Source organism: Nelumbo nucifera, chromosome 8 (genome assembly GCF_055504915.1).
Source record: "Nelumbo nucifera cultivar China Antique chromosome 8, China Antique-T2T, whole genome shotgun sequence".
Lineage (NCBI taxonomy): Eukaryota > Viridiplantae > Streptophyta > Magnoliopsida > Proteales > Nelumbonaceae > Nelumbo > Nelumbo nucifera.
In genome coordinates this window covers 4,280,118-4,306,395 of record NC_142656.1, presented here as the reverse complement: position 1 = coordinate 4,306,395, position 26,278 = coordinate 4,280,118, and the positions used below count along the sequence as shown (strand labels likewise).

The 26,278-nt window shown below is 35.3% G+C and overlaps 2 protein-coding genes across 4 annotated transcripts; both read right to left on the bottom strand.

Annotated features, from left to right (window-relative positions):
* Positions 1–238: 238 nt before the first annotated feature.
* LOC104600805 (U-box domain-containing protein 52) lies at positions 239–4,433 on the bottom strand. 2 transcript variants are annotated; one of them, XM_088893596.1, is made up of 9 exons: positions 4,073–4,433; positions 3,883–3,986; positions 3,515–3,636; positions 3,218–3,436; positions 2,807–2,993; positions 2,604–2,705; positions 2,071–2,499; positions 716–1,498; positions 239–527 (listed from the first exon to the last, which is right to left on the bottom strand). In XM_088893596.1, exons 1-9 carry the CDS (start codon positions 4,242–4,244, stop codon positions 456–458), a joined length of 2,190 nt encoding a protein of 729 aa, XP_088749722.1. In that variant the 5' UTR covers positions 4,245–4,433; the 3' UTR covers positions 239–455. The 2 variants fall into 2 exon arrangements, with proteins under 2 accessions (XP_088749722.1, XP_088749723.1); XM_088893597.1 differs by having other exon boundaries at positions 4,069–4,412.
* An 11,816-nt stretch (positions 4,434–16,249) lies between these two features.
* LOC104600651 (FtsJ-like methyltransferase family protein) lies at positions 16,250–19,640 on the bottom strand. Of its 2 annotated transcripts, none has more exons than XM_088892608.1 (6): positions 19,291–19,640; positions 19,082–19,173; positions 18,903–18,965; positions 18,567–18,668; positions 16,767–17,025; positions 16,250–16,683 (listed from the first exon to the last, which is right to left on the bottom strand). In XM_088892608.1, the coding sequence occupies exons 2-6, from the start codon at positions 19,157–19,159 to the stop codon at positions 16,574–16,576; spliced, it is 612 nt and encodes a 203-aa protein (XP_088748734.1). In that variant the 5' UTR covers positions 19,160–19,173; positions 19,291–19,640; the 3' UTR covers positions 16,250–16,573. The 2 variants fall into 2 exon arrangements, with proteins under 2 accessions (XP_088748734.1, XP_010262027.1); XM_010263725.3 differs by having other exon boundaries at positions 19,082–19,168.
* Positions 19,641–26,278: the final 6,638 nt, after the last annotated feature.

The window sequence follows — 26,278 nt, the reverse complement described above, 5'->3', positions numbered from 1 at the left end:
CAAATACGCTTTCATTCAGCCAAGAAATTGGCTTCTGGAGTGAATGGTTCATTGAAAACAGATCAATATATCTCAAAGGGGATGCCCTTCTAAAGGGGGCTTGAGTGTCCCAAGGTGTGACTTGTTCTATAATATGATAGTCTGTGATACACATTATGATCTAGAACTAAACTCAGACGTTCCGAAGCACGCCATGCACGGCTAACAAGTGTCATATGACTCATATCGCAAGAGGGCATTCTCCAAAAGACCATGAACATTATTAGAGATTAGAGAAAGAAGCGTTTCTTTACTAAATTATCGGATGTTGCAAACAAAACTTCACAAAGGTACAAGAACAACCATGCTGCTGTTTCGTCACCTTGTTTTTGATAGCCCATCTGATTTGTCACCTAGTCTCCACCTTCCACATGTTCAACTAGCTTAATTTCCAGGCGTTCATCTTCTTCCTCCGATCAGTGCCAGGTAATTTTCATCGCCGGCTTCTGTTGAAGTAGCGTCATACTAGAACTTGACTTCATGAATTCCTGATGATTACCATAATCAAATAAATAAAAACTCTAGTATCAAATATATATATATATAATAAATTAATAAACAGCTAGCCGTATGGATTATCACTTTCAGCTAGCTAGTTTCAATTGAAGAAGCTCTTCCTAAAATATATACCAGATGCTAGTTTTTATATGGCTAGCTAACAAGTGCATGAACTAACCAGACTTGGAAATGAGAACCGGGGAGTTGAATATTGTGAACTGGAAACGTTAGAAGAGCGTGGTCCATAGTTGAAGTAGTTCAAGGTAGGTAGTTCGTTATTCCCAAGATTTCTAAGTCGGTTCAGCTCAGGCAAAACAACTGTTCCAAGGTCGGGTCTGTCCTTCTTCCTTAGCTCCGAGCACTTCAACGCCAACTTTGCAAACACTAGAGCCTCTTCAACGGGCCAGTCCGGCACTGTCGGATCAAGCAGCTCCGCCAATGTTCCTTTGCTGATGGCCTTCTCCACAGTGTGAGTGAGACCCATCGGAGGTCTTGCCGTGATAATCTGAAGCAACAACACTCCCAAAGAGTATATATCCGATTTAATCCCCAGCTTTCCTGTCTGTTGGTACTCTGGGTCTATGTAACAAAATGTCCCCGCTGTTGCTGTCATGTGATACTGTGTGATACTGTCAGCTACAGAAGGCGGGACCAACCGTGCTAGCCCAACATCGCTTATCTTGCTCACGTAATTGATGTCTAGGAGGATGTTTGCAGGCTTAAGGTCCCGGTGCACCAGTGGCTCTGGTTTAGTCTGGTGGAGGAAGAGAAGCCCAGTCGCTATCTCTGCTGCTATCTTGAACCTGATCTGCCACGGGATTGGAGGAGTATTCCCCCTCCGGAACAGCCTATCCTCTAAGCTCCCATTTTCCATGTACTCATAAACCAAGCATCCGTACTCGGGGCAGGCCCCTAGCAATAGAACCATGTTTGGATGTCTAATGCAGCTTAATATCTCTACCTGCATCAATGCATTAATTCACCAGTTTTCAGGCTGCTATAGCTTAATTATATTAGCTCTTAGGCCCTTCGGGAATTTACTTACTAATCGTTTTTCTGAGAAAATTTACATGGCTATTTGAATTTGCTTATGTTCTTTATTTTTCAAGTAAATACGAAAATGATTGCTTTAACCATAAAAAAAAAAAACAGTAATTTTGTCTCATCTTGATAATCGAATCATTGGTCTTTTTTTCCAAACTGAATCGGTGGAATTGGTTTTTGCTAACCAAAACCAAACCAATCGGTTAACCGATGGATCAGTTCAGTTAACCGCCGGTTCGGTTCATCTATTTTTCGTCAATTTTCAATTTTCATAAGATATTATATTATAAATAGTAAATAATATATATATATATATATATATATATATATATATATATATATATCAGTTCGATTAACCTGAATCTTTGGTTCGATTTCTTCTATTCAGTTCGGTTTTATGGTTTTTGGGTTTTTCTTGGTCACCCCTACGGCCCTTATTTTGTTTTGAATTAAATTCAGTTTAGTAGTGCAACCAGAACCAGAACATACTTCTTGGTGGAATTGCTTCCTTCCTTGAGCTGCATCTTGTCTTAGAACCTTGATAGCGACGGGGGTGTGATCGAGTGTGGCTTTATACACGGGACCATATCCACCCTCACCGATCTTCATAGACGGCGTGAAGGATTCAGTGGCAGCTTCGATCTCTTCTATGGTGTACTTCCTGTAGCGAAAGTCGTTACTGGCCAATGCATCCAACACTCTAACCTTCTCCTCTAACTCGCGCATGGCCTTAATTTCTGCATTCTTTCTCTTATTTGCTTCCATTTCGGCTAGCCTTTGCGCCGCTTCGGCAGCTTCAATGGCTGCCTTGCACCTGGCCTTCTCCTTCTCAGCAATCGCGAGGGCTGCCTCTTCGGCTTGTCTGGCTTCCTCCAATTTGCGGGATTCCTCCATCTGCCATTGATGAAGCTCTAGTGCCTGCAATTCAAGTATCAGTGGCACAAGGCTCTCTATTTTCTCCTTGAGTCACAAAAATGATAATAATCATATAAAATCTTTAATTAGTTGGTGGATGGCTTCACCTTTTGCTTGGCGGAGATTGCTTCTTTGCAAGCTACGCTATACAGTTCCATCGTTTGCCTCAATTCCAACTTTAACCTCTTCATCTCGGCCTCCACTTCACGCTGCAGTAAAGCCATCGATCAGTCACGAAGAAGAAGAAGAAGATGCATTGATGATCAGAATCAGACAGATAAGGACGGTGTTTAAGAAGTATTGCAATTACCACGCTTTGTGTTGATGATGATGAGGAGCTCCTGGGACTAGTATCAGAGTGGAGTTCTAGATTTTCTGAAGTTAAATCGCCTGATAGGAAACGCATTGATCCTGAACCGTAATCACTGCTCCTTTCTATGGACCCTCTCTCCAGACTTGCACCACCTGGACTCTTCCAACCCTTACCAAAAGGTGATCTGTATCCCAAATTAAAAACAACAATTAAAAAAAATACACAAGAATAATGTGTATTTCTGGGTTGAAAGTGGGGAAGCAATTTAATAGATTACGAACTAGAATACCAGAGCGACGATCGAGCTACTACGATTTACCGACTACGAACTAGAGGGAGACTGAGATCATCAGTTCATACAAATGAGCCTTATTATTTGGTTATTTGTTTATGTTACGATCGACTTACTTAATTGAATCGTCGGACTCGAATTGATCGGGGGGAAACTGGGGAGGAAGGACTATTAATGGTTGCTTGCTGGGTGGTGGATTGGGATTCGAAGGGGCAGGGACAGGACGACTTGCTGATCGGACGGTCGACACCTTTCCTTTCGAAATAACGTAAACCGTACAAAAGTCTGGTGCAGATTTGGTCAAGCAAGATGCTACATCTGCGTTCCTGAACCTCCTGCATGTGGACACAGTACTGAAAGCGTTAAGATTCGAGATCGAGATCGAGATCGAGAGAGAGAGAGAGAGAGAGAACCTTGTAATGGCGTTTCTACTTGATGCACCGACGACAATGTTGCTGATGTAGTTATTGTTGATATAATCAGTTATTGCTTTTGAAACATCAACATCTTCAAGAACCACCTCCCTCACTTGAACCTGCAGAAACTCCAAGGATCCATCAGAACAGAGAAAAGTCTTGAAAGGGTCAATTTGAAATCTACTAGGAAATGAAAATTCTTCAATATTAGCTGCGCTGCGGACGCCTGAAGATTGATGATCGGTCGGCCGGTCGTGTGTTTAGCCTGGTTTAGGTTGGAAGCGCGGCTTAAGCGCTGAAGCTAGCTCTAGCTAGGTTCTGCAACATGATTGATTAACCCATAATCAATGGCACAGCGTACATACCCCTTTACGACTACAGAATCCACGGTAAGGAAGGAAAATTTGTTGCGTCTCGGTATCAACTTCGCGATTGGAGTCGAGAGCAGTATCGATTATGCCCATGCTCACTGCAAAACCCGCAAAGGAGGACAAGTAATAGCTACAGTGATGATAGCGATATCGACGATGACAACGAAAGAGAGATGGTACCTACGGGGATGCAAATTACGGTTCTTGACGTGGATGAGAACGACATTAGGGTTTTTCATCAACAGATGATCGATGGTCCATTTCACTGCAGACTGGCTGTTCTTGTCCTTATCAACAGCCACAGCTGTGGAGTTAACAGCTGGGCTGTCGTCGGAGAAAACGCAATTCGAATCCATTTGGAGATCGGTGTGCGTGGTCGTGATGCGCGCGCGCTTTCGCTCAACGGCACCACTCCCGGCCGCTACCACCAACTCCGATCCGCCTCCTCCTCCACCTCCACCTCCAACCAGAGAGAAAGAACGATACAGCACCCCGAGGCCAACGAAGGAACGTAGGAGACGGACAAAAAAATTACGGGGCCTCCACGCAATAATTAAAACCAACTCAATTCAATCATCTCCTCTTCTCTCTTGGCGACGTGGGGCTCCAATAATGACACGTCACAACATGACAATTTGACAATGTCAAACAGATTCCATGCAAATCTTAGCGCCACGAGCGCTCTGGCTCCGCAAAATTTGTCACCTCTCTCATATCCTGATTCTATTGTCTGGTGGTCATGGTGAGTTGGTGACATTCAGCCCAAATCAATTACATAAATTTGGACCGTGATTGGGCCCACTTCTAGATGGGCCTCCATCGACGTTATGAACTTGCACATACGTCATGGTCATGGACCCATGCCACGTGGGGGAAGGAAAGAATCATCTATTTATTCGAAAAAAAAAAACAAAATTCGTTTGGGCTTGGTCCAACCCAACATTAAAGCCCGAATTTGTCAACCCAACCCAAGCCCAATTTGAACTAAACCGATGTAACTCGTTTGGGCTCGGACCGCCAACAAGAAAAAGGATCAGAAATGTCAATGAACTAATAATCCTAATCCTTAACAAAAAGATGGGCTTTGGATGTCAATGGGTCAAGTTCGGTATGAAATTTCTGATGCTTCTGACGAGATGAGATCAGTCTGGTGAATTGAATGAGCTGAGCACTTCCGGCAACTTACGGGTAAACAAATGGTTAAGGGGCCCGGGGGTAATCCCCGGAGAGGGGTTATTCCACGCTCAAGTGAATTTACATCTCCACCCCACAATGCCCTACAGCACATCCCCGCCGTGTCTGGAGAACATCTCCCGATGATGACATCATCGGTTCTGATACTATCATCGAAAGATGTTCTCAATACACAGTAAAGATGTGCTGTGGGGCATTGTGGGGCAAAGATGTGAACTCCACTCAAGTCAGTAAGACATTAGTAGGCTAAGCGGAGCTAAAAAACCTAAGATAACAAAAGAAATGAGAAAAATAAGAGTGTTGAATTGAGATTTCTGCCAACAAAACACGTTCCAACCCTCTACCAGCTTGATCTAACACCACACATCTCACTATGAGACTGGGACCCACCATAAAAGTGGGACCTGCCATGTATAAAATGTGTGGTGTGAGATTATGTTGGTAGAGGGTTGGAATGTGCTTTTTTGGCAGGTGAACTAGACACAAAAGTGTTACCTTTGGTTAGTAGTGTCCATAAAAACCTGAAAAATGAATCGGCAATTAACCAATCGATTTGGTTTCAATTCAACATTTTTGAAAAAACTAAAGGACCAGTTCGATTTTTGGTTAACTAAAAAAAATCGGCAATTAACCAAACCAACCAATATATATATATATATATATATATATATATATATATGTGTGTGTGTGTGTGTGTGTGTCACATATTAACTATATATTATATATAAAAATATATGCATTTTATATACAAGTATATACATACATTATATTTTTATAATATTTATAATATATTATATATCATTTATTATTTATAAAATAATATTATACATATATTTATATAATATATATTATAAGTATAAAAAACAAAAAAACTAAAGAACCAGATCAGTCAAAAACCGAAACCGATCAACCAATTAACCCATGGTATCAGTTCGGAGAAATCGAAAAAACAATGGGACTGGTTCAGTTTGAAAAAACAAACAAAACAAAACAAAAACCGTGGACACCCTACCAAGGGTCACGTGCCCTTATAAAGATGCCGGGAGAGCCTTTGCTCATCTCACACTATGACCGTGTTTACCGACAAAAACGAAGAAAAACAACTCAACAAAATGAGTTCCCCATCTATGACGGTGTTTACTGACAAAAATGAAGAAAAACAATTATCTATATAAAATCGGTTGATATGCTTCATTCATGTGCAAGGATGGCCAATGAACATGGTTCTTGGTAGAATAGAAAAGCTAGGATATGATCTGGTTTCCCCTAAAAATTACTGGGTTGAACATATCATTCTTTCTTCCCATTGCCTACAACAATCCACAGATTCCACACACTACTAACAGCAAAGAAAAGAATGACAGACAAGAAACCGACTCCACACACCACGCATGTAAACCAACCCAGATCAAATCCTGTAGGGAGAAACCGAAAACAGGGTAATATGAGTTAGGGATTGGGGAGATTACGTTTGTTCCGGTGACTACTGACCGCCGGTGAGAGCTACTAAGGGATCTTCCATCTGTTGAGAAGAGAAGATAAAAAATAACATTAGAAGAAGAAGAAGAATGACCTTGAAACCGGAGAGTACATGCCGGAATGCTGGAATTCTTGCTGCCATTCCACGGTCACAGACGCCGGTGTATGGTGTGTAAGCCGGCGGGATGCTTGGGGTAGGATTCGGAGGAGAGGAAGAGAAGAAATGGGTAGACATGAGTTCGAATGATCTTGAAACCAAGGTTTTAAAACCGAACCGGACAACGAACCATTCAGGGATCCAGTTCCTGAGTTGAACGGTCCGACCGTTCGAACTGAATGGATGACTTATTCTGACAAAAAAATAAAAAAACGGCCAAATAAAAAATGTACAATGGTTCAAACTTTCGGGTCAATGGTTCACTAACCAAATTAATGATTTTTAGCCAAAAAGACAGTTCTGAGGTGAAGTAAAACCAGTCAAATGATCAGTTCCTTTTTCTGGTCCGACCGTCCGATTTTAAAAATATTGCTTGAAACTTTGAAAAAAAAAAAACCTCTGTTAATTTTTTGTTTTTTGTGGATGATTCAACCAGATTTGTTCAGCTAACGGTTGAACACCCACTAACGTCATAGGGTTTTGAATTGTTGACGTGGCCGCCTCTCCTTAGCGGGTTCATGCTCACCGAGTCACCGTGAACTCACAGGTTCACATGATGCGAACTCGATACAAGGTAGACCGAAACAAGTATGCCAAATCTCTAATCCGATACGATTATTTCACAAGTGTCTATTGTTCGAACCGAGTAAGATCGGATTGAGCTTAACCCTAATCCAATCCGAGTTGTTGAAGTTGAACCTCACACAAAACACTTAAGTAATTAACCATAATCCAATCCGATCCAGATAGCGTAAGATCGGATTGGACTCAGGTTGGGATTAGTTGATCCGATTACTTCATCTCAAAACGTAGGGTCGGATTGGACTCAAGTTGGGTTTAGGCTGATCCGATTGCTTGACATTATTATATGACATTCGTACATTAGGTTCAATAATTCACATTGGCATTATTATGAGCGCAAGAAAGTAGTTATGGCGGTTTAAGAATATTAATTTTTCTCTAAACTTAAAATTGTTTTTCATTTGGTCAAAATATGTAAAATTCGAAAATCTGTACATTCCAAAATTTTTAAGACATTTGGTATAGGCATTAATTATAAAGTTGTTTTTTTACGTTAATTAACCATCTAATTTCATAACATAAATTTGGATAATTATACTGCATTTTTCCTTAGGCCTAACCCCAAGTTTTAAACAAGTACATGATTCAATATTTAAAATGGTTACTTAGCACCTCCCTAAAATACGAGGTACATGATCAAACCATTGGAATCGTAGGCATTTCGTGGTAGGGGTGCCATTTGGATTGGATTTGGTTTAATTTGATCCAGTTTAATGTGAATTTATTATAAATATATCAGGTCCAATTCAATTTAATGAATGTTTTAGATCAATTTGGACCAGTCTAATTCAATGTCTGGACTATTCAATCTGTTCAAATTCATTTTGATTTAAATTGGTTCAGTCTAAACCTGGTCCATTGACACATATTCTTATCTTATATCAATGGATTAGATATTGGCTTAATCCAACCTAATCTAGTATAAATTTGTTACAAATGGACCAGGTCCAGTCCAATCTAATAAATATTTAGGACCAGATTAGTCCAATTCAATATGCCTTGTTGATCCGTCTAATCCATCTAAATTGATTTTGGACTGGACGGGATCCAATCCAAAACCGGTCCATTGACGTGGTATGGGGGTATTGGGTTTATGGCTGACAAGCCTCACGTGTAGGGGTGCAATTTGGACAAGCTTGACTTGGGAATTTATTTAAGTTTGAACAAACTCTCAAATTGTATTAATTATTCTTTTTTTTTATAAGCCTTATTAATTACTCAAATTGGGTACCCGGTTTGCACCCCTATTCAGATGCATCATGCTTTGTCCTTACCCTAATTTCTATGTGATATGAGTTATATGATACCAAAATAAAGTTCTAAGTTATAACCAATATAAAAAATGGATTTTCTTTTTGAAAATTTGACCAAAAAATACAACCTTTATATTTTTGTTTTCTAGTGTTTGTAATTGCATCTCTACCCATAATGCTAATATTTGATATCCAGAAGTTTACAGAATATAATATTTTCAGCAAGGGTGCAAATTAGGCATTTGGTTTAAAATTTTTTAAGTTTATTTGGATCACATTCCTAAGACTATGTTTGGTTTGAAGGAAAAGATAGGAAAAGGAAGGGAAAGGCAAGGAAATCTATACAAGGTTTGTAAAGGTTTTCCTATCCTTTCGGACCCTTCCTTTCCCTATTTTTTCCTTTAAACCAAATGCAGCCCAAGAGAAATAATAAACCCCCTTTTGCAAATTTTACTTGTTTATCAAGTTTGTATAGGCAGGCAATCTAAAAAAGGCAAAATCTATGATGGATGAACTACACTGTGAAGAAAAACTAGAAATAGTAATAAAGTCATCCATCACAGTTATTGGTTGAAATTTGATTTAACATAGCAAATTAGGAATGGCAACGGGGAACCCCCTCCCCGTCCCCAGTGATAGGGCAGGCTGGGGCATGGCATTGGGGGTGTCAATTGAACTGAATTTGGTCCAATCCGATCCAGTCCAATGTGAGTCCATTATAAATAGACCAGATCTAACCCAATCCAATGAATGTTTTGAACCAATTTAGATTGATCAAATTCAATGTCTGGACCGTCTAATCTATTCAAATTCATTTTGATTTAGATTGGTTTCAATCCAAACCTGATCCATTGACACATATATTCTTATCTTATATCTATGGACCAAAAATTGGCTTAATCCAACCAAACCCGATATAAATTTATTACAGATGGACCAGGTCCAGTCCAATCTAATAAATATTTTGGACCAGATTGGTCTAATCCAATATTTCTTGTTGGTCCATCCAAACTGATTTTGGACTGGACAAGGTCCAATCCAAAACTGGTCCATTAACACCCTTACATGGCACCCTTCCTTCATTGGGGATGGGGAATCCCCAATTTTTCCCCGTCCTAAAGAAATTACCTAAAAATGCATTAAATTTTAGGGTTAGTTTAAATATAGGGTTGTGGGAATTTGGGTGTATTGTAGAAATGTGTTTATGGGGATCCTAGGTTTTCTTTTTAGAATTTGGAGAAAATTCAAGGGAATTTTAAAAAATTAATATTAAACCCACAAATATTTTAATAACTTACCACTGGATTAGAAGTGGGTTCAGCGAATTATATAGAAACCTCGTCTTCATCTTTAGCAAATATTCGAAAATGGATGGTAGCTTAACTCTAAAAAGATATGTTAAAGAAGAAATTAAGTGTTTGCCTTCCTTTCATTTTCTTACCAATTACACCGAAAAATAAGGAGGAATAAAGACAATCTACTCAATATTTTCATCTCTTTCCTAATATAGAATTATATCTAACTCGATCAAAGTTTTATCAGCAAAAAGGTTTTAACATTTCTTTATCTTTTTTTGCATGCTTAAGAAGGCATTTTTTATTTAGAAAAGCTAAGAGGTACTACAGTCAATCATAATCAATCAGTAAAAAATGTAAAAACAAAGTTACAAGGGAAAATTCCTGATTAGTACCATAAACTTTAGGGATTGTGTCAAGTCAATTCCCAAACTTCAAAATGTGTCTATGTAGTACCCCGAACTTTTAGAATGTGTCTAATAGGTCTTTGCCATTAACAGTCCATCAATTCTTTATATCACGTGATGACGTGTTATTTAAAACGTTTAAAATATCAAAACCACCATTGAAAGAAGATATTGTTCATTGTCTTCTACCTTGAGACTGAAGACCTACACCATTGCTAAGATGGTGCTAGGAACTAACCAAGTTCCGGCGACGGTTGAAACCACCATTACTATGATTTCTTGTATATTCTTTATTTTTTTTATTTTATGTATCTGATGAAAATTTCCTATATATTCTAAAATCCATCTTGGGTAATTGTTACAACCTTCTTATCTCAACTAGGATGCAAGGGGAGAAATGATGTCAGTCTTAGCATTTACAAGGGAAAGGTTATATTGATTGTTAATGTTGCATAACAATAGTATAACTTAGTTTATTCTTTGCTCATTTCAGAATTTACTCGTGTTTGGATTTGACTTCATTAACTACAAATTTATTGTTAGTAACCGGTTATCCATCATTCCACAAGCCAGAAAACAAGATTGCTTGGAATCAAGGTGGAACAACAACATAGTTTACTGGAATTAAGATTTAAATAGAAGGAATTTTGTTTAAATTGGTTTACGTGGAGTGGTAGATAAAGAAAATTAGATGACACCTGATGGGTAGTTTTGACATTTCCAAAATTAACTAACAAACTATTAACAATAAGGACCTATTAGACACATTCTGAATGTTTGGGATACTACATAGACATGCTTTGAAGTTCGGGGACTGACTTGACACAACCCCTAAAGTTTAGGGTACTAATCAAGAATTTTCTCAAAAAGCCCATAACAAGGCAATAGACCAAACTACTAATAAAGCAAAAAAATCCAATAAGGTTGTGCTTGGTTGTAGTGCAATTTTATTTGCACTAGCACAAATGTGTGGGAGAGCAAATGTAAAAAATACAAATTCTTGTTTAATTTTGTTTTGGAATTTACTTTATTCTGCTTCATGTCTTAATTTGTTTCATTTGTATTGCAATCAAACAAAATAAGAAAACATTTGAAATAAAAATAGGTCAAAATTTACACTTAGATCATTTGCATTGCCATGATTTTGCATTAGTGCAAATTTATTGGCATTTCAATGTTAAGTGGCATTTGAAAAGACACAATTTCTATTTTTTTATCAACCATGCAAACGTTAACAAAAAATGAACAGTCTCAAATCCTTGCCTCCTCTAGTCACCAGAATGCTTCACTAAGACCTGACCCCAACTTTCTTGAATGGAAGAGAAAAATGATTTGGTTTTGTTCATTTTTTGTCAATGTTTGAATGATTAATAAAGAAAATTAGATGACACTCGAAGGGTATTTGCACCTTTTTAAATGTTAATTAACATTTGATTAACAGTAGATACTATATTGGCACATTTTGAAAGTTTGAATAATGAATTGTCGCGTTTTAAAGTTCGGGATTTTCCTTTAGGGAAGTAAAATCAGAAATTTTACACCCAAAGCACAAGGTACTAATCAGAAATTTTCCTTTAGGGAAGTAAAATATTTTTGAAGTGGGAAAAAGATTAGGTCGTAGACGTTTCCAATCTGGTACTAAAGTTTTCGGAATTTTTTCTAAAACATTCCATGAAAAAGGAATATCTCGTAAACATTACATATACATGGAATAGCCCAAAGTTGGAGGCAAATCTCAGAAAAGAAAAACAGGTTGCTGAAGTTGGTTAGCGTGGGATATTTGAAAGCGTGCTGACAAATGACAATGTCGAGATGATTTAATGCATACAAGTAGAAATAGGAAAAACAATCTGATTGGGATGCTTGAGGATTAATTGATGATTGCCACATAGCTATACTATTTAAAAAGGCACCACCAATGTGGCAAGTACAAGAACTGTTTTTCTTACTCAAGGTAAAATGAGTTGCTGGATGCCCACTCGCTTCAAGACGATCTCTACCTGAACCTTGCTGACTGATCTTCACAAAATGTCCTAATTGCAGTAGGACTGGGTACCTGTGTTTATCTATGGAATGCATCAACCAGCAAGGTAAAGATTCTTTCTCTTTCAAAGATTCCACTTACATCACACACACACATAGAAACAGAACTTAATTGAACTTCGTCTTTGTTTGTCCTGGGTGTTACTGGATTGCGCTGCAGGCTTTAGATTGGTTTCTAATGAAGTTGTTATCTTATTTTCTCACCCAGGTGACAAAATTGTGCGACTTGGGACCTAGTTCCAGTGAATCCGTGAGGGCTCATACATATTAATCGATACAAATCTTGGTGAACTTCAGGCAAGTAATTTATTGTACTACTTACCAAGAATTCTCACCATCTAATTTATGATAACTTTACAGTTAATACTCACCAAGCATTCTGACCTTTGTGATAGATTTGGGACGACACTCAGTGCAAGAACGAGATCGCAGTATACCTCAGCCTGATCTTGGTTCCCAAATGACTTTGTGAGCAAGCTTGTAGGCCATAAAGTTAGAGGTAAAGTCTTCTGTTTCTTCATGTTTACACAGAAAATCTGAGTGCTCGTAAATGCACCAATGCATTCATCAATTAATATATGCATATGCAAAAAATCACCACAAACTTAAATGAATTTATCAGTAATGTTCTGTACATACATCCTGCACCAATCTGTAATGAATGAACATAAGACTTTCTCATAGTGTAGGCAGAGTTATAACTTACTAGCAGCTCTTGGTGCATGTAAAATTTGGTCTGTTGAATGGGATATCAAGCCTAGACAACCATCTGATATTTCTTTGTTTCCAATTTGTCAGGTATGTGGGCTAAAGTAGTAGTCTCACGATGATAGGGAACTTGCATCAGGTGGCAATGATAATCAGGTACTACCACAGGTTCACCAATCAGATATTCAGATACTGTATCTCAATTTCTAAATACAACTTCAAAAGTACCAACTGATAACTGGTTTTCCTGTTTATGGTCAGTTGTTAGTATGGAACCAGCATTCCCAGAAACCAATACTAAAACTTACAGAGCATACAGCTGCTGTCAAGGCCATTACTTGGTCTACTCACTAGAGTGGCCTTCTTGCATCTGGAGAAGGGAGGAACTGCTGATCGATGTATTCACTTCTGGAACACCACAAATGGCAACCAGTTGAACAGTGTAGACACAGGAAGTCAGGTTTCTATTCTTGCATGTATTTGAGATATCTACTAATATACTCCTTGGCCATAATTAAGTACCAATTACTAATATCTCCGTTTGTAGGTCTGCAATTTAGCATGAAGTAAGAATGTCTATGAGCTAGCTAGCCAGTACTCATGGATATTTCCAGAGATATGCACAAGAGAACATGATCACTAAAGTTAGAATATGCTTGCAGAATATTGTTACTGGAGCAGGGGATGAGACCTTGCGATTTTGGAATGTCTTCCCTTGGGCAAAAACACCACCAGTAAGCATTACTGTCATCTCCTTGAATTTGGAATCCTCTTACCAAATATTTTGGTTGATCTTATCCCCATGTTGTTTGTATACTAGGCACCTACCTGTCCATGATACAGGAGTTTTGGTCACTAGGACGAACCCATATTCGATAGTGATATGATCAGTTGGGGAGAGAAGAGATTTCATTCTACCATATGTTGAACAGAACAGATGCTTTGCGAAGAAAAAACTGACAACTCAAGTTACCAGTTAGGCTGGAAGCTAATTAAAAAAAGAAAGAGTGTTAGAGAATGTTATGTGGTTGTCCAGTAAAGCAAACGATGTCATACTACTATTATTACATTTGTTGTATGTAAATTATAACATTTGGAGGCCAATAAGTGTCAAATGACACATGGTTGTAAAGAGATTTCTTTGCTAGACAATATCTGTAAAGAGTTTTCTTTTTATATATAGACCTTACCATTACTTGGTCTACCATGTGTTAATCAAAATAGATCAGTCTATTTCAATCCATAAAGATGCATGGAGAAACCAGAAGCCCCTGTAAAATTTCGTGCACTGGCACAAGAGAGCATGCTTTTCTTTTCTAACTGACAAGTACATGCTTAACAACAGGTGCCACATGACTTTTACCATCACCCTTCTCTATGTGACAGTATTTGGAGATCAACTGGACATTTAAAATTGAACATTTTTCCATTGTCTGGTAAAAAATCTATCCATATTTCATTATTCATAAATATAGGGCTAGATTTGCCCATAGACAATTCCTGTCAAGGAAATTGATATAAGTAACATAAAAGATAGGTAGTTAAGCTGGTTAATTGATCAACCTTTGATTCAGAAAAGCAACCAAAAGTTGCTGACAATTATCAATGGGAAGATCAATTTCCAATCCTAGAGTTGGGAAAAGATCCTGCTAAAAAGAAACCATAGTACCGGGCCATACAGAGTGCATCCAAGACATATTTGCATTCAAAATGAGAACAAAATTGGCCAATGTCAAAAAGAAGGATTACAGTCTTAGAATTCATATTTGTATCCATCACAACTAAGAATCATTTAGCAAGAGTTTATTTATCATTGCAAAACTAAAGCAACCTTGCATTTTTATGAACTAAACATATTTGTATTTGCACTCTTCCAAAATAGAGCATAAAAAGCTGCATTGATCACATTATAGCAGCAAATAACAAGGCATACAACTTGGAGGGTTCATAAGATAGATTGAAAAATAATAGGGGAGAGTGCTTGCCCAGAAACAAATTTTGTCTTCCCTCCTTTTAGGCAACTGCTTGGCTATGGTTTTTATAAGCCAATTGTTACCTAGCAAGTCAGTCCGTATGTCAGATTACCTGGCAAACGAATTGCTACCACCGTGCACCTGTACCAGCATTACCAGCTGAGCAAGATGGCATGATCAACAACTGCACAAGGTTGGCTCAGTCTAAAGGAATGTTCAGCAACATGATTGGTTTTGTTTTTAAAACAAAAACAACCACCACATCAGCAAAATCAATATATTTTTTATGGCAAGGCAACTGTATTTGTCTTGAAAAAACATACACATCGGTGAGCATCCCCTAAAAGGGTAAGGCACCTAGAATGGATTGACAATAACTTCTTCAACTTAGAGGTTGATTAGCAAGGTGGTATGGTTGTTGGTATGAACAAGAATGGATCTGAGTCTGTGGTGTATCTCTACTATGGCTTTACAGTCTCTGCTAGCTGGCATATTCAAATATTCAAGAACAGTTCAATGTAGTCTTCTTTACCTTGTACAGGCTTCCCTGCCTTTTTCTTTCAAACCAAACACAGCCTTAAGGGACTACAGTCTCTTCACTAGAGGAAGAAATCTAAGATTGGATAAATAAATTGTAGAATTCATGCAATGGCCAGAGAGTAGGGATCTGCTACCAACAAAACACTCTGAACACTGTCCCAACAAACCACTGCAGCCGCACATTAAGAACATCTTGGCAATAAGAAAACATCCTTAGTAGGATCTTCTCCAAAAAATCATATGCACCAAATGACTTACTAATTATGACTTTGATAGTGAATATTATAGTTATCATCAGCTTAATTATAAGAAAAAAAATGAAGTGAAATGTAAAGACACTGACATTGGCAATCCAACTGAATGCAAAAGTCTGTTAATCTGAACTGATGAAAAAACAATTTGTATTACTTTTTGACAAGTTTTAAGGACATGGATGTAGCCCTAACCATATGCTCAATAACACTTGTCTTTTCTTGTATATGAATAGGAAAAACAATAGTAAGGCTCACTACATGACAAACCTGGCCAGAAATCAAAACAGCTTTTATCTCGTTTATAAATTACCCTCCACCTTGGCCAAACGTGTAATCTTTGGTGGAGCTTCTCTTACAAAGAAATAAATAAATAAATAAATAAATAAATAAAAATAACAAGTTATGGATCAGGAAGAGAGCTAGCATAGTGTGCTAAGTGAGACTCAAGAATTAGTAGCACACAACAGCTGTCGATCTCAACTGTAAAAGCATATCCCCTTTTGCATATTATATGTAGTAGAACAAAATTTGGAAATGATAGCCGTCTGGCTTTATGCTTATGCACATGAGAGTGGTGATACGAAGTTTTTAAAAAAGAATGTAATATAATTCTCTATGTAATCTTTCCTCAAGACAAGATAAAACTCCTTGTACATTCAATTCCTAATCCTCAAGACAAGACAAACATATTTGAGATCTTGGTTACTGCCAGTGATCCAGTAGATACTATTCTTTTTGGTTTCTTGAATTTGGCAACTGCTACAGTTGGAAAAGAATCAAATACTGCAACTTTTCATCAACTACCACAAATCCTGACAAATCAAATAAATCTCTCTTGAAGATGACCGTGTTGCCTTGGGCCTTAACCATGATGCCTTCCTAAAACGGGGTTTGCAAATTTGGCTAAACTCTGCAAGGCACAGCAATCATAAGAAACTGTGAGAAGAGGAGAAAAGGCAACTAAGACCACTACTTCTATCATGAAACAGCTACCTTGCACATCTTCACTCTCAAGAAGCTTGATTACAAGATTGCCTCCAGGTTGAAGAATACCATTGCCAGCTGATTTAGACGTAGAGCTATCGGACAGCTCCTCCTGATCAATATCACTGTCAGGATGAGATAAGACAGTTCCACCAACAGCCAAATCAAGAGCTCGCATTCCTAATTCAACTGACAAAGCAGCATCTTTAGTTGTGATTCCAGAAACTAAGGGACACATATCTGACAGTATCACAGAAAATCCTTTCCCCTGAAAAACCAGTAAGACAAAATAGTGTGTATCTTGAATCAGAATTAAACCAAAATGGAAGACCAAACAAAAGAATAATTTCCCACAAGAGGAATTGAAACATTATTGTGGACCTGAAAAGATCCACCAAGTTGGAGAGATACATAAGCACCTTATTTCCCCCGATGCCTGCTGAGGGTTCAGACTTTTAAAACTAAGCATAAATTAGGAAAATAATGGACGACCCAAAGAGTTATCAGGAAACCAGTATTGTTAAACGGAATTATCGGCACCTACAGAAAACTGGACATATTAGTTGTTATCTGGTTATTTAAGGAGCTGTGGTTTGATTGGCTCTTTGACCAGGTAACTTTTGTTTCCATCAAGATAATTGACCGTAATTTATACCTTGGGTCTGTACTCACTTCTTTATTAGTAGATTGGTAAAAAGAAAGCCAATTCAAAACAAAATCCTAAATTAGTGCAGTGAGACCAAAAGGTCAAACATGAATAACATAATTATCAAATTAGAACCTACTGACATTGAGTAAAATAATCAAAATATTCCTAAAACAGAAAACACTCAAGAAATAGAAAAAAATTAAAAATAATAATATTCCTACACTGATTCTATGACTGTCATGATGCCCATGTCAATAAGTGTAAGAGAATGCCATGCTCATTGCTCTTGGGAGTGACAAGAAAATGAAAAGAGTGTTTCTCATCCAGCAAAATCCAACATATAAATTAAAGTTAACTCCCACTAAAAATAGGGTTAGGTGCATAATTAGTACATACATGTATTATGCATGTATTAAACACATATTTTAAAAATTTTGACTAAACATATTAAACACTAATTATCTAAAGATATGGAAAACACAGTAATTTTTCATAAAAATTTAATGCATGGATAGTTTAGATTATCTAAAATACATTAATTTTAAAATATTAATAAAAATGGTTTAGATTTTAAAATGCTTTATTTTTAATATATTTTTATAATACAAAGTATGGTTATATTTGTAAAAATATGCATATTTCAATGGATCATGCATATATTTACATATAAATTGGGCCAAATTTTTCGTTCCATACTTTTTTAAAAGATAACACATTCAACTTTTACCAGTCTTTGTATGTTAGATTGGATTTTTAGTCATATTTTCCTTTCTTGAAAACAAATTGTACATGAAGTTGTTCGTATCATACTTTTTTGAGAATACATATTTAGTAACTACAGTTAGGTTCCCTGTGGTAAGTCACGTTAGTTCCTAACAAGCTCTATGCAGAAAAAATATACTAACATCGTAATCCTATGGTTTGATGGAGTGCACAAAGTAAATCACCCAAGGAGGAACTTATCATTTGCAAGTTATGGCATCAAGCATGAGTATTGTAGGCATCAGCAACTCCAACTTCCATTGTCAGAACCGTCAATATTCAATACAAATGCTAGAAATGTTTATTTGTAATCCTGGTTTTGTGTGCAATATTTTGCAGAAAATCTAAATTCAAAGAAATGAAGGTCGGGAGAAGCAAGACAATGAACAATTTAATACCTTAGGTGAGAGCAACCTAGCTTGCTCTTTTGGAAGATTCATAACATCAGCACAAACTGTTCGCACTCTCGTATCACAATGAAGAGAAGGAACTTTCACCTTCTGCTCTGCAACTCCAAATCACAGACACCAGGATTACTGACTCAAGAAATAGGAACTCGGTAAAATAAGCTGCACAATGCACAACATCTAGATATTTCTTGGTGGAGTCTGTAATTTGTGTTGTTCTCAGGCTGTCTTTGAGGCCTGGGTTTTGTTGTATCTTCTCTTTTCTGTTTGAATAAAATTACCTTACCTTTTCAAAATAATAATAATAATAATGATTATGGTTTTTACCTTCAGATCAACACCCACAACCATGCCACCATTTTTCATAGGCCCCAAGCTCTGACAGGCTACCTGGATTAAAATAAACAGAACATGGGATCAACTGGAATAGATATGCAAATTATAATATAAAAAATAAAAATAAATAAAAAAACACCAGAAGAATCTAGATAAGACGAAATCGGTACCTGCAGCCAAGCACCAGGAGCGCATCCGAGGTCGAGAACGGATGCGCCGGGTTTTATCAGTTTGTATTGCTTCTGCATCTGCAGCAGCTGCTCTTGAAAGGGAATCGTTGAAAACGGAAGATAAATGAAAATTTTCTTTTCAAAGTAGAGGTATGAAAATAACCAAGGGAATATAACCAGGAAAAGAGAAAATGAATAAACTCAACAACCTTGAATGCAGACCGTGCGACGTAGCCTAGACGCTGAGCTTCTCTGTAGAAGAAGTCCGCTGTTCCTAGCCCGCTCATCTTCTCCTAAATTGAAACTACTCTTCGATAGCTCGATTCGATTTCCTTTCACACTAAAACCAGGAGTATTTCCGTCATTTAGGAACTAGTGTTATATATTGTTTTCAGCATATCATCCAACGCCCAAGATGATGTCACGTACACCAATTTTTTGAGAAAACATTGAATTTGGCGTTTCTCGTATAGAAACTTGGAATCACCACCTAAGAGACTTGGAATCACCACCTAAGAGAAATTGAGGTGAAGGGACCTCCGAGAATCACGTCAAAATTCATTTTAGTTTAATAGTGACTACAAACCTCGAGGCACCAGGTAAACCAGTCCGAATAAAATTCGAATGGGATAGGGAAGATGTTAAACACCCCACTCCGATTCCAATAGGTTGGGCCCACATGGTATTTCAGACAAGTACATGCACAAAACAACAAATGCTAAATAAATAAAGCACACTAAAAAGAAAGCCAATACAAATACAAGAGAGAATCTTTCCTACTTTTATTATTATATGATGCTTTTTATTTTATTTTATTTATTGTTTTTCTATTATTGTATTTTTATTTTTTTTCTATTACTTTTCCTTATCTTTTTTTATCTGTTATGCTTTATTCATCTTTCCCTTTTTATATTATTTTGTTTTCATCTTCTTATTTTGATTTATTTATGTTCATTTACTGGTTTATTTATTTATTTTTGCTAGATTTTCCATTTTTTCCTTTTGTCATTTTTAAGGGTTCTACTATATTTTTCCTTATTTATCATATTCTAACCTAGAAAATTGCTACAAATTAAGCCAACCTCTCGACCTAGGCAAACCTATCACTACAAATTTCTAATATTGCTATTTCTCTTTTATGTTTGTCTTGCTTCATGTTTTATATATTTTATTTTTTCTCTCTATTTTTTTTCATGATTCTACTATCTATTATTATCATTATTTTATTATTATACCTACCTCACTAACCAACTCTTTCCTCTTTTTGTTAGCCTATTTATTAAGAAATTAATTCAGCTTCTCTTATCTTTCTAATACCTATTTCTCTCCTTATTTAAATCTTAATATCACATATCATAGATACAAAGCATTCACTATAGCAATTCAGGGCAAATCCGAAGAGAATTCAAAATTTCAATCTATATGCAAGAGCATATATATAATTTAGAACTAGCCAAAAATGAAATATAAAAATTAATAATAAACAGTTCAACTTTTGGGTTAAAATGTGTTAACCTTTAATGTAATTAATAAATAATAAAATTTAATAAAATATAAAAATACATAAGTTTTGCATCATTCAGGCACATGTATAATATCATATATTTATCATATTAAATAAAAAAGTAAGTGTGATATACTATAATTATTTTTACACACAAAAATACAAAAAAAAAATGTAGAAAAAATTGAGCACATCTATAATTCTATATTTACACTATTATTAAAAATATGAATAAGATTGTGGTTTGACTAAAATACTTATTTTTGAATTTAGTCCATATTTAATTATAAGGTTTAAATTATAAATTAAACTACTAATTTTCACCTCATTCAATTTCTTCTATTTAAATTTTACATTTTGTAATAAATGAGTAGAAGAAAAATGATCAATCAAAAAGATAAAACACTACAAAATGAACTGTCTAGCCAAGTAGGTAGGATTGTCAATGATACTTGAAACTTTACAACTTGATATAATTATCACATATTTGGATGAGGTGTTTATTAATCAGATTTGGATTTTGCAATCTCCATCCAATTACTAATAGAAAAACAATACATAAAAATTTATAAAATAATTTTGATATATTATCACTAACTTAAAATTACCACGTGCAAAGCACGTGCATGCTTACTAGTTTTTCATAAATGTATTAAAATATTAATGTTTAAGTTAAAACTTTTCTTTTAAACAATTTAATTCAAAACTAAAATATTGAAATAAACTAGTAAAAAATAAAAAATAAGAGATATAATGAAAGCAAAGCAATAGAATTTAATAATTCATAAAAAAAATCTTATTATAATTATAAAAAATATTTTAATATTAAGCGAATACTATATCAAGATGGGTTGAGAAAATATAAATTATTCTTTACCAATTTGAATAGATCTTGATTGATCCATTTTGATATGCCAAATTTTCTCTCTCTCTCTATATATATATATATGTGTGTGTGTGTATATAGAAAATATGTCTTGAAAACTAAATAATATAAACACTATTAATTAATATGTTTTTGTTAAAATATTAAATTTACTATTGATTAAATTTTGAATAAACTGTTTTTTCTATTATTTTTTGTTAAAATTTCACTATTTTTTCATAGATTATGTGAAAATTTCACTGGTAATTTTATAAAAATATTATTAGTATTTTTTAATTAATAGAAAATATTAATAAAATAAGGATTATTAAAACAAATAAAAAATAACAAGAAATTAGAAACTTAATTTTTTAAATTAACAAGTAAAATAAGAGAAAATTTTACTCAAACTAATAGATTTTTTTAATATATATTAGAAGTATTATTTATTGAGAAAATATTAAAATTTTGTGAGTAACAAAAAATATCTGAAATACTAATAAGAGAAAATAGATGATACAATAAAAGAAATAATAAAAGTAAAGCAATAAAAATTAATAATTAATAAAAAATATTATTATAATAATAAACAATATTTTAATATTGGCAATGTAAAATCGATCTCTCCATGGAATGTTTTGGGCCCCACACAACACTATTTGTATGATTCCAAAATTTGGTGAACATTATAGCAAGAAGATTGGTCTAGAAAAAATAAATTTTTAGTTACCAAATTGAGCAAATCTTGATTGGTTTGGTTTGGTCTACCAAATCTACTATATAAATTTTTAGAAAATATGTCTTTCAAACAAATATAAAAAACATTATTAATGAGCATATTTGTATTAAAATATTAATTTTGTGATAAATTAAATTTTGTATAAAAATATTTTTCGTTATATTTTCACTATTTTTGTTAAAAATTCATTATTTTTCTATAAATTTATGTGAAAAGTTCACTACTAATTTTTCTAAAAATATTTTTCTACGAACATGAATTGTCTCTTTTGTTTTATAGCTTCATTGCATTGAACTTAAGTTTTAGATTAAATTGCTTCCTCAACCGTGCTAATTTCTTAGGGAAAGAAAAAATGAACTAGGGGCCTACAATTCACTATGCATCAAGAAGATGAAGTTTATGGGCCAGGTTATTTGAATATCTGAAACCGTTTGACTCGCTAGCTTCAATTACTTGTCATACTAAAGTGGACCGATTTGGGTTTATTAGTTTGATTAATTATGCAATTTTGAAAATAAAAGGAGCAAATAAGATATTTTTATTTAAAAGTAATTCTATTATTCATAAAAATATCAGAAAAAACAAAGAAATAAGGGAAGATAATAGAAAAAAATTATTAATAACTTTGTTAATTAATAAAAACCTGATAAAAATGGGAACCCTTTTTTGGGAAATAAAAAAATAACAAGAAATAGAAGTTTAATTTTTAATTAATTGGTAAAATAAGAAATTTTCACTAAAAATAATATAAAAATTTTAATATTTTACAAGCATTATTTATCAAGGAAATATTAAAAATTAGAAAGTAACAAAAAATGTTAATAAGAGAAAAGTTAAAATCAGCATCTTACTTTAATTTTATAAAAATGTTAAATGATTAATGAAAAAATAACATAACTAAAACAGTACAAACTTGTTAACTTACTATAAATATAGTAAAATTAATTTTATAAAAATGTTAAATGATTAATGAAAAATTAACATAACTAAAACAGTACAAACTTAGCAAAAATTATTTTATTAGTTAATATTGATACAGATTAACGAAAACATAATTTAAATTATATATATATATATATATATATATATAGTTTAGCCTAATAAAAAAGTAACTCTTCTTTTCCCTAATCTCTTCAAGATCTCCCTTTTTGTAATTCATTAGACAATACATAAACTAAGAATAATATTAAGATGGATAGGGTTGAGCTTGGTCCAATTAAAAATATTCCAAGACTCCTACTTAAATGTCGCTTAACAATGCCTATCCATAACATTTATAACATTTAAGAATAATAAAATGTAATAAAATTAATAAAATTAAGATCAATAATAAAAACAACACAATTTTATTTAACATGTAATCCAAAAAGTGGTTTGGGTTGGACTTGATACCATGGTTTTTGAACTACCGTTGACAAATGATTGGACCATTCAACTTGAGAACCGTTTAGGCACCGAATTCTGTTTTACCCCAAACCTAGCCCTTAATGAAAAACTGTTGAATAGGTTAATGACCCATTGGTCCAGGTGATCGAACCGTCGACCCGTTTGACCCATTCATCAATTTTGATCGTTTTTAAATTTTAATTATTTTTTAATTTATTTTGTCAAAACAGGCCACTCGTTCGGACTGGACGGTCGAATCGTTGACCCAAAAACCGGTGGCCATAATGGTTCCAGTTTTGGGTCATTTTTAAAAACATTGCTTAATACTGCTTTACCCAATTGATATTGTCATGAGGCTTGTACCATAATATTTTAACAACACTTGTGCATGACATGAGGCCCGAACTGGTATATGTATACAAACAATAGTAATATAAAATTATGCGTATGCCTCATTGCACAAATAACGTGGGTGTTTGGTATTGATGTCATTTTCTAAGAAAATGGCGCCAGGTAGGTGCCACATCAGAGAAAGCGGTGCTTTAAACAACATCCTTTTGTTTGGTACTGTTTTATAGAAAAAGCGTTGCTCTATACCACACATTGGAAATTGGGAAAGTATGGTATGGAGCAATGCCAAATTCAATGTTTCCTGAGAAAACGACGCATTGCTGCCAGTAGTGCAATGATGTGGCATCATCTTGGACGTTGGATAATATAGATCAATGTTGAAAACATTGCTGCCAGCATTGGTACCAAACAAAACCAATACTGTTTTCTCGGAAAATGTCAATGTGGCAGCACTGGTTCCAAACAAAAAATAGGTTTTTACAACTTTATATGCCTAGTACCATTTTTATGAGAAATTGGTGCAATATTCCTAGCACTAGTGCCAAACACCTACAACATCTCTACGCATGAGGTAGAGATGGTACATATCTATCCCAACCCAATCCAACTCTCAAACCCGAGTTGAAGAATGTACACATATCAGACTTGGGCTTGTGGGCCAAGTTAATTCAACAGAGCCCGCCCAAATTACACTCCAAGTTGATTTTATGATTGGATTGGGTAAGTGTTATGAACCTATCAATACGTCAAGCTAGGTTGTGGTTGTAACCCTAGAGCGAACACTTTCAACTAATATTGAGATGAGAGCTCGACAACAATTCACCGGTCCAATGGTACTCAATCGGTAGAGGTGTAAATCAGGTCGGGCCGTGGGAGGTGTAAATTGAGCCCTGACATAACGGCATGTGGGCGAGATCAACTTTTATCAGGGCAAATTCGTGCCCACACCATTCTAACAACCTTTTGCAAACTTACATTGGGAATATCTCCCCATGAAATAAAGCACACAAGTATAGAGATATTCTCAATGCATGGCATTAAAAGCTGCTTGAATGGGCTTTGCCCTGACTGAAGTCGAACTCCATGCGGGTTGTGCCAGGCCCGACACGACAGTCTGGGCCATGTTGGGCCTGGGGTTTTAAGTCCGCGGGCCGGGCCAACACGGCCTATATATATTATTTATATATAATATCATATAAATTATAATTATATAATAATATATAGTATATAATATATTAGTAAAATAAACAATTGTTTTCACTTTTATTATACTAATTTATTTAATTATTGTATATATAAGCAATTGTATACATCAAAATTCATATAAAATTAAATTTTAAGTTTTTTTATCAATTTTTTAAATAAATAGCTCTGGTCCGGCCCATGACCCAACTTGGCCCACGAACTAACTCGGTCCGCGGCACTGCACAAGCCAGCACAGGCTTGAGTCGTAGGCCGTGCCAGGGCCGACCCCCCAAGTTATCCTAGGGGAGGGCGACACGACCCATTTTACACCTCTACTAATTGACCATGATGTCTGCAAGGGGACTTGGGGTTGAATACAAAACCATATTCGTACTATCCTGTAGGGGTGCAAGTCGGGCGGGTTGGACTGGCTTTATGGTCAACCCAGGCCTGGCTCTACAATTTGGGCTTAAGGCTCGAGCTCGAGGTCAAGCCCAATTTTCCCAACACAAGCCCAACCCACCCTGTAATTTGATGCACTCGAGTTGGGTTCGGGGCTGGGTTGGGCTTGGGTTGGTCAATGAACCTTCTCTAAAATTACACATATATAAATGTATTTATGCAAATATATATTCATATATTTATGTATGTATATAAATATGTATGAAAAATATCTATACAAATGTTATATATACAAATATGCATGTAGGGGTGAGCAAAAAAAATCGAAAAACCAAAATGACCAAAAAACTAACCAAAACCAAACAAAAAAACCGGTTAACCGAACTAGTCGATTCAGTTTCGGTTCAACGTTTTCAAAAAACCGACAATTTCGGTTAACCATTTAAAAAAATGGCAATTAACTGAATCGACCGATATATACAATAATATATATTTACATAGTATTATATATTATATAGTATTATATTAATATTATATATTATATTTTGCTTTATTTTATTTTTGAAAATCTAATAAATGCAAATTGAGAGTTTTCAGTTCGCCAGTCTAGCAATCGCGGACTGGCGAAGTCGAACAACCATTTTTTGGCTTTTTCCTTTCTTAATCTTTCCCTCTCTCTCTGAGCTTTCTCAACTCTCACTCTCAGTCTCTCTAAGACTCCCACTCTTTAGTCTCTCCCAGTCCTAGTTCTTCCCCAATGAACCA

Excerpts from the sequence above, each read along its gene's own strand:
- LOC104600651 (XM_010263725.3), bottom strand. The coding sequence starts at position 19,368 with ATGAGCGGGCTAGGAACAGCGGACTTCTTCTACAGAGAAGCTCAGCGT. Across the intron at positions 19,169-19,290 it reads TCGCACGGTCTGCATTCAAG|CTGCTGCAGATGCAGAAGCA; the intron begins GTTGTTGAGTTT and ends TTTCAAGAGCAG. Across the intron at positions 17,026-18,566 it reads CTAGGTTGCTCTCACCTAAG|GGGAAAGGATTTTCTGTGAT; the intron begins GTATTAAATTGT and ends CTGGTTTTTCAG.
- LOC104600805 (XM_088893596.1), bottom strand. The coding sequence starts at position 4,244 with ATGGATTCGAATTGCGTTTTCTCCGACGACAGCCCAGCTGTTAACTCC. Across the intron at positions 3,637-3,882 it reads GATTCTGTAGTCGTAAAGGG|GTTCAAGTGAGGGAGGTGGT; the intron begins GTATGTACGCTG and ends GAGTTTCTGCAG. Across the intron at positions 1,499-2,070 it reads GGAAGCAATTCCACCAAGAA|GTAGAGATATTAAGCTGCAT; the intron begins GTATGTTCTGGT and ends GCATTGATGCAG.